At 36.7% G+C, this 9399-nt stretch overlaps 1 protein-coding gene across 1 annotated transcript in view; it reads left to right on the top strand.

The window, feature by feature from the left end:
* The window catches only part of eIF3m (eukaryotic translation initiation factor 3 subunit m), a 43192-nt gene extending 35167 nt beyond the window's left edge, over window positions 1-8025 (top strand). Inside the window, exons 6-8 of the mRNA XM_053792706.2 lie at window positions 2029-2146; window positions 2319-2462; window positions 7607-8025. Coding sequence (XP_053648681.1) covers window positions 2029-2146; window positions 2319-2462; window positions 7607-7806 — 462 coding nt within the window. The 3' untranslated portion in view covers window positions 7807-8025. The remainder of the gene's footprint in view (window positions 1-2028; window positions 2147-2318; window positions 2463-7606) is intronic.
* The last annotated feature ends 1374 nt before the right edge of the window (window positions 8026-9399 follow it).

Here is a 9399-nt window from a genome sequence, read left to right on the forward strand (position 1 = left end):
GCCATTATGATCGGGAAAAGATTCTCTATCTTTTCATAAGAAAAAATAGTTTTATTTTTTTTTTTTGAAATTTGGCCGACCTTGAGAACAAGTCTCGGAGAGGGCCTGTCAACCCTCAAAGGGTTAAATCACTCTGATATACCCTTACCTACCTATTGTATTTGTGCTTGGGGATCTACCACGGCCAATCACCTTAAACCTTTAATAACCCAACAAAAAGCGGCATTGTGGGTGATCACAAACTCCTGTGCCAGACAACATGCCCCACCATTCTTCAAAAGCTTGAACTTATTTAATATACAAAATATGCACACTTATTGTTGTGCCTTCTTTATATACAGACCATTAAACTCCAATATCAACCCTCCACTCTAACTTCTAGACAGCTTCAACAGAACACACAGGCATAATATGAGACACAAAACACTTTTTAACAACTCTCATGTCTGTTTCACACTTTGCAAAAATGCAATGCACATACAAGTCCTGAAGATCTGGAAAACTATCCGGAACAGCAAGAGGTTCCCTGCCCACTAATCAATTTAGGACTATACTCAAAAGTCATCTCATCTCTCAGTAACAACCATACACACACTGTGCTAAACTCTAACCAAATTTAAAGCTACTCTTCCAAATATTTTATTATCCCTTAACTATTAAACCATTATTACAAAATTAAAAGTGTATGTTTGTATCATAAATTGTACTACCTCATATTAATAATAGCATAAATATTCAATATTTGTAATTATCACTCTTCACCTGTCTAGACGTGAGTAGTCTTTAAGTATTAGATTAAGTCTGCCCGAAATACCTTGGCATAATAGTGACTTTCTTTGTGCTAGTCAAGTTATGAAATGTAAACACACATTGTGACCTTAGCAAAGAAATAAAATTTGATTTGATTTGATTAGTTATTTTTAGAGGGTGGAAATCTATATACTATAATGAGAACTAAGGTCAACAGTTTGCTTTTCCACATGCCTTCTGCCATGTAGCCATTAGCTACTACACATTGCAAGAGCCAGTGGGCATCTCTCTGTCATAGACCCAGTGGCACAACTGATGCTCACTAATCATCATCCACACCTAAGCCACAGGGCTTATGAAATCACCATTTAAACATTTACGAGTAAACCAAATAGGCATTGATCTAATTAAGGTCCATGTCAGGAGACTTCCTTGGTGAAGAAATGAACTACTTTTTTTGTTTCTTCTTTTTTACTTGTTCCTAACTGCATCACTTGTGTACTATACTGAATATCATTTTTCTTTTATTCAATTTCATTTAGTCTCATTATTTGTACACATTCTTTACTATTTCATTTCTTACTGCCATTATTTTTTTTTTCTTTTTTTAAATTCAAAATTCTCATTTCTTGACACCACAGTTCATGAGTTAAGGCTGGTGACAGAGCATTGTTGCTTAGCATCATATATACCTCTGGTCCTCAGTGTCATATATACCTCTGGTCCTCAGTGTCATATATACCTCTGGTCCTCAGTGTCATATATACCTCTGGTCCTCAGTGTCATATATACCTCTGGTCCTCAGTGTCATATATACCTCTGGTCCTCAGTGTCTGCTACACAACAATGTCTGGAATACAAAAATTAGTGTTCTCTCTGTTTTGGTGCACAGTTTACTATGTCCCCTATTGTTAGATAAGACACCATATGGCAGTAGCTGGAAGTCATTTAGACAGTATAAATGAGGCATTTATGATAGCAAGGGTAAAGTCAACATCTTAGAAATGACATGTTGTTGAACCCAATTATGAGGCAGGTCGTATGGGCATGTTTTCTAACACTTACTTCCCCTGTTACCATATAGTAAATTGATGCTAGGAGTTAGTTGATTTGTTAGTCTCGTGATGAGAAATAGCCTAAAAAGGATCCCAATAAAAATAAGCCACATTGGTGGGCTTTTTTGGGTTATCCTAGTTTATTATCCTTTGAGTTTTTCAAATAAATGTATGCATATATATACATTACCTCATGTGAAATTATATATTTTTGCTTTTTTAGCCTGTAAAATTCCTCGAAGGAGAACTTATCCATGACTTATTGACCATATTTGTATCGGAGAAGCTGCCTGGTTATATCCACTTCTACAATAACCATAAGGAATTCATCTCTTCTATAGGTATGTTGACTTGCTGTTCAACAATTGTTTTCAGAATAATATTTCTGAAATTGTCTTACTTTCATGTATTAAAATGAAATTTATGCATTTAATATTTTTTCCATAGTACAGCAACCAATAACACTGAAGAAATTGTGATTGCATGTGTTTGATTTTATGACTTCCCAACAAGGTCTGGATCACGAGGCCAATGTACGTAAGATGAGATTGTTGACCTTCATGCAGATGGCCGAGAGTCAGTCGGAGATGTCTTTTGAAGTTATCATGCAAGAGCTGCAGCTTGGTCCTGAGGAAGTGGAAGGATTCATAATTGAAGGTACAAAATAAAGTAGTTTATACATGTATTTATTAATTCCTCATGGAAGTACATGGAGGCTAGTGAAGAGCTCTTGATCCAAGGAAATGGAGTTGTCCTTCCTTGCATTGAACCTGACTAACCCACACTGCCCATTCCCAAGTTGCTGTACGACACAGGTTTAACCCTTAGACTGTCCAAACGTAGATCTACGTCCACGTGCGGGGGGCTCCGAATGTAGATCTACATTTTTTTTTTTTTTACATGTTTTCAAATGGGGAAAATCAAGGTTGGAGCGCTACGCACTTGAACGTAGATCTACGTTTGGACAGTTTAAAGGTTAATGTTTACCATGAATATAATATTATGTAATTAACCTGGTAGTGTAGGTTCCTTGATGCTGACGAGGGATTCGTGATCCAAAGAATTGGATGCTCTCCCTTGGATTGAACCTGAGTGTATGACCCCTGTGGATTTAGTGCTCACCCCCTCACCTTAAATATAATAAGGTAACTAAAGATATTTTCTGAAGCTGAATTTAGTTAATATTTTGTAGAGAATGAGTAATAAAGTGAAAATAATTATTCATGTAATTTTAATTGTGCAAAAACTTGAAAATAAAGTATAAAATGTACAGTGATCCCTCGCTTAACAAGCTTTCAAATAATGTAATTTTAAATAACCACCAAGAAACCTAGAATTCTTTCTCTGGTTAATGACCTGCTGCCACTTTACTAAATTTATTGGCCATAAACTTTTCCCTCAGTGACTTTTTTTCTTGAACAACGACCCGGAGATATCACAGGCTCATTTGATTTTTTAACATTCTAAATATTCCTCTGAACTGGTGTCTTTTAACATTCATAAAAATGCTTAGCCATAAGAAAAGATTTAGTTGTAGGAAATATGAGCTTATGTTGAATGAAATTCTCTTGTTCATTTTCACCTTGAGAACCATGTTCTCAGTTATTGTCAAATGAACACAGCTTGATTTTTTAACACAACTTTTACTATTGCATTTTACTGGTTTATACTGACATTTATAAGAAACAGTTGAACCAAGGAAAAGGTATTTTGGTGTGAGAATTCCAGTGAGTATATTTTGAATGAAATCCTATGGATTGATTTCATTGTGAGTGTCATGCACAGAATCAAAAGAAAATGGAGTCTTGATGAGATGTAGTGTGACTGATTTTTTTTTTTGTTTGTATGCAATGATAAGGTGTGTAGGGTTAAGCTTTTATTTTTATGTTAAACATTTGTCAGGTAATGTGGAATCTGCAGAGTCATGGGGGAGATATTATCACAAGCTCACTTGATTTTTTAACAATCTAAGTAAATCTCTAAACTGGTTTCTATAGAGATTTGGATATGGGATTTCCAGGATTTTTTTTTTTTTTTTTTTTTTAATTCGGCCATCTCCCACCAAGGCAGGGTGACCCAAAAAGAAAGAAAAACCCCAAAAAAGAAAATAGTTTTATCATCATTCAACACATTCACCTCACTCATGCATAATCACTGTTTTTGCAGAGGTGCCCAGAATACAACAATTTAGAAGCATATTCATACAAAGATACACAACATATCCTTCCAAACTGCCAATATCCCAAACCCCTCCTTTAAAGTGTAGGCATTGTACTTCCCATTTCCAGTACTCAAGTCTGGCAAGTTAAAAATAACCGGTTTCCCTGACTCCCTTCACTAAATATTACCCTGCTCACACTCAACAGCTCGTCAAGTCCCAAATACCATTCATCTCCATTCACTCGTATCTAACATGCTCACGCATGCTTGCTGGAAGACCAAGTCCCCTCGCCTACAAAACCTCCTTTACCCCCTCCCTCCAAACTTTTCGAGGACGACCCCTATCCCACCTTCCTTCCCCTACAGATTTATCTGCTCTCCATGTCATTCTACTTTGATCCATTCTCTCTAAATGACCAAACCACCTCAACAATCTCTCTTCAGCCCTCTGACTAATACTTTTATTAACCCTTTGAGTGTCGACAGGCCCTCTTCGAGACTTGTTCTCAGGGTCAGCCAAATTTAAAAAAAAAAAAAAATATTTTTCTTATGAAAAGATGGAGAATCTTTTCCCGATCATAATGACACCAAAAGTATGAAATTTGATGGAAAACTTACGGAATTATGCTCTCGCAAATTTAGTGGTCTCGACGATGTTTACGCATCGGCCATTTTGCCCACTTTGAGCCCTATTTTCAGCCAATTCCATTGTACTAGTCGACAAAAATCATAACTATTTCTCTAGAACTCCATTTTTCTATTGAATGAGTACAAGAAACCACCCATTTACTGATTTCAACTATCCAATACAGTGGTCAGAATTTAGCAATTTTGCCAATTTCACACAAATTTCAAAAGATGCCAATTTCCAAATAGAGTCCAGAATAAACAAGAAAGTCATTCCTGGCACTAAAATAACATTTCCTCTGTTCGTTAGTCACATCCCCAGGCCCCTCTTATATTTCTTTGGCTTTCCACTTTCAATTTTTATTCTTACAAAAAACAGACGATTTACTGTTATGCAGACTGCTGCATTAGTGTAGAAATGGTATAAATAATATCAGCACACTTGTGAAAGAATATTGGACTCACCAGTTGACGTGTATTGGACGCTTGGCATGATTTGTTTACTTTTGAACTTTGGTAAAAATTGAACATTTCTGCTACTCAGTTTCAAGGTACTTTTCATTGTAAAACCAGTCAAAATCATCTCAATTTCTGTAATATGTCTTCCATTCTATAAAATGAGACCAAGAAAACTAGAATATAACAATAAATACCATACGAAAATACAGTGCGAAGTCGCTGTTTTATTCCAAAAACACGGTCAGTTTTTTTTTCTCATTATACACTGTGTGCTGCAGGATTTTTTTTTATACTGCGCACACTGACCACATAGACCCATTCTTTCATATGTATGCCTACAAGCTTTCTCCCACTAGATTTGAGGGTGCTAGAATTTAGGCATACTAGTACGTCAAAAACCCTGGGTCGTAAGCCGTACTAGTACGGCCGAAACCCTCAAAGGGTTAACTCCACACCTTCTCCTAATTTCCACACTCCAAATTTTCTGCATAATATTTACACCACACATTGCCCTTAGACAGGACATCTCTACTGCCTCCAACCGTCTCCTCGCTGCAGCATTTACAACCCAAGCTTTACACCCACTATACAGTACTTTCATACATTCCCTTCTTTGCTTCCATAGATAACATTTTTTTGTCTCCACATATACCTCAGCGCACCACTCGCCTTTTTTCCTTCATCAATTCTATGGTTAACCTCATCCTTCATAAATCCATCCGCTGACACATCAACTCCCAAATATCTGAAAACGTTCACTTCTTCCATACTCCTTCTCTCTAATTTGATATCCAATTTTTCTCTATCTAAATCATTTGATACCCTCATCACCTTACTCTTTTCTATGTTCACTTTCAACTTTCTACCTCTACACGTACTCCCAAACTCGTTCACTAACCTTTGCAATTTTTCTCTAGAATCTCCCGTAAGCACAGTATCATCAGCAAAAAGTAACTGTCAATTCCCATTTTGTATTTGATTTCCCATAATTTTATCCCTCCCCTCTCCTATGCCCCCCTCATATGCCTTTTCTAAATCCATAAATGCAATGAAAACTTTCCTACCTTTATGTAAATACTGTTCACATATATGCTTCAATGTAAACACTTGATCTACACATCCCCTACCCACTCTAAAGCCTCCTTGCTCATCTGCAATCCTACATTCTGTCTTGCCTCTAATTCTTTCAATAATAACCCTACCATAGACTTTAATTTGAATGTTTTGTGCCAAGTCAAAACCAAAGGAAAGCTCAGCAAGGCAAAGCATGGCTGAATTTTGTATTTTATTTCTCTCACTTATTTTTAAACTAAATTAAATTTTTGTGGTTACAGTGGAACCCCGGTTTTCGTCTTTAATCCGTTCCAGAAGGTTGGCCAAAATCCGATTTATACAAAAACCGAAGTAATGTTTTCCATGAGAAATAATGTAAATCCAATTAATCCATTCCAAACACCCAAAAATATTAACAAAAAATAAATTTTATAGAGAATGACTATAGTTTTACATACAGAAAACAATGAGAAATAAATATAAAGCACTTATGAAATGGATAAATGAACATTTAACATTACTTTTATCTTTATTGAAGACTCTTCTTGGTGTATGAAGGACAGCGAGGAGGGGAGAGGGAGGAGAGGTTATTGCTTGGAAGGGGAATCCCCCTCCAAAAGGACTTCAGGTATCAAAGCCCTATCTGGGGTTACTTCCCTTCTTTGTCTTTTATTGGCACTAGGACCAGCTTGAGAGCCACTGGACCCCTGTCGCACAAAAAATCTGTCCAGAGAGGCCTGTTTCTGGTGTGTCTTTAAGATTTGCCTAAAATAGGACACAGCATTGTCATTGAACATGTTGCTGACACGGCTTGGAACAGCTTTGTTAGGGTGATATTTCTCCACAGAACTTTGCACCTCCACTTTGTGCAAATATCCCTAATTGCTGAAGGTGGCACATTCTCCCTTCTCTCTTCCTCCTCCTCTGAAACAACTTCCTCAGTTAAGGTCTGTTGCTGTTCCAGATGTAGGTCTTGAAGCTCCTCAGTGATTAGCTCTTCCCTGTGGTCGTCCACCAACTCTTCCACATCCTGGCCATTCACTTCCAACCCCATGGACTTTTTTTGGCCCCATGGTGGCTTATTTAGCAGTCGCAAGCACAAAAAAATTGGATTATTACAAAAGGTTTTGGCTGAACGCATTTAGTAATGCTCACTAAACGAGTAACAAAGGTGGACAGTCACAAACACATGGGTGGCTGTATCCTGCGGGCAGGCAGACGCATCTGGTATGGACAATTTCCGAGCGGATGTACAAAAACGGGGGGGAAATTTTGCTGAAAAAAGTGGTCGAAAACTGAATTGTACGATGACCGGATGAAAACCAGGGTTCCACTATATTTGGTATGTTTGATAAGCTTATATTTTTTTTCAGTTGTCAAGAATGAAGAAAATAGTAGGAATTAGGTACAAAATACTGGATTGCCTTATCTAGGTCATTAATCAAGGGACCACTGTATTTATCTCAAAATATAAGTGTCTTATTAAGTTGTTCTGTTTGCAGCTTTAAAAACCAAGCTAGTAAGTGCTCGGATGGACCAGAGTCAACACAAAGTGTATGTTTCGTCAAGAGTTCACCGCACGTTTGGCCGCAACCAGTGGCAGGCCCTTCATGACACACTCACCAGCTGGAGAGCAAATCTTAGTCTTGTGAAAGACTCTATGCAAGCAATTGTTAGTGCTCCCATAGGTGGTAGCAAATAACATTAGTCTTGATGCTTATTTTGATACTGTATTTATCTTGACCACTAGTTTCAAATATTTTTTTGCCATTAAAAATTCTTTTGTATGTGTAATTCCATGGATGTATAATTGAAATATTTAGATAAAAATATGTAAACACTCATGTTAAGTAAGGTTAATTAGTATGGGTTATGATTGTTAAAATAAAATTAACTTAAATATAATTGTAAATTAATTTGTTTCAGTCAGTTTAGAAATTTATTGTACAAAAATTTTCCGTACATCCAGTTTCTTTAAGCGAGAACAACCTAACCTTATAATGATGAAAATATTTTAATTTATATATAAATAATAAGAGACTCAGAAATAAAACTTTTGAAACATCAAAATTGAACTCTGCATTGTGCTTAGTTGTGCATTTCCTCATACATAATTAGTGCTCATTTTTGTCTTTTGATTTTGAATAGCTAATTAACATGTGCAGTACAGTTCCACTCCAATTTTTTAATATTGTTTAGGATATATGATTCATCTTGGCAACATGAAAGAATATGGGACATAAAATGCTAATTTATATGTAATTTTTGTCAAAGCTTTTGATAAGTAGCCATGGTGTAATTGCACACATAATGTGTGCAAAAGGAATTACTTGAAAAGTGGACAGATGGATATTTAATTATCTGATGAATAGAACCTGAAGTGCAATAGGGAACTAAGTAAAACTGGAGGTTGCCATAGTGAGGAGCTCTGTTCCCCAAGGCACAGTGCTTGCCCCTGTTCTCTTTCTCATTCTCATAACTGATATAAGACAGATCCATAACTCATTGCACTGCATTATCCTTTGCAGGAGATAATAGAATTTGGTAAATAAGACACATTTACAACACTTGGGTATTTTTATTGCTGAAAGGTTTTGCCTGTACAACACTTCTCAGTCAGATACAAGTGAATACAGCATTGGAAATAGTAGTAGTATTGATGTGGGAGGTGGTCAGTCCCTCAAGCCTAAAGCATAGGCAAGTGGCCAGACCTTACTAGATTTGATGAAGAGGCTGGAGTTTACGTCACACGTGAGCATCACCCAATAGTGGAAGTAGGTCTTGCTAAGCAGTTGTTTAGCAAAGAAGTTATTCAGAACTCCCTCTGTACCAAGATACATGTTGCTGTGTCAGACAAGTATCGTGTTGATGTTATACAATACTGACAAGTTTATAAATAAGACATATTTACAACACCTAGGTATCTTTATTGCTGAAACGTTTTTCCTGGTCAGGCTGCTTCCTCAGTCAAATAGATGCAGCAATGGAAACTATAGAAATGGTATTAATGTGATCGGTCGATCACCTTCCCAATACTACTACAGTTTCCAGTATTGCATCATCAGCATCTGTCTGACTAAAGAACCCTGTTGTACAGGTGAAACATTTCATCAATAAAGATACTCAAGGGCTGTGAATGTGTCTTGCTTATTAATCTGCCAGAATTGTATACCATCAGTAAATATGATTCCAAAATCTGTATGAGTAGTATCCATTGAGGACAGTGTAAGCCTCCAAGTTGATATAAACAATTTTCCAGTGGGCCACTGACAACAATATGATGTTCATTGAGGAC

The sequence above is a fragment of the Cherax quadricarinatus genome, chromosome 81, assembly GCF_038502225.1.
Source record: "Cherax quadricarinatus isolate ZL_2023a chromosome 81, ASM3850222v1, whole genome shotgun sequence".
NCBI classification, from domain to species: domain Eukaryota; kingdom Metazoa; phylum Arthropoda; class Malacostraca; order Decapoda; family Parastacidae; genus Cherax; species Cherax quadricarinatus.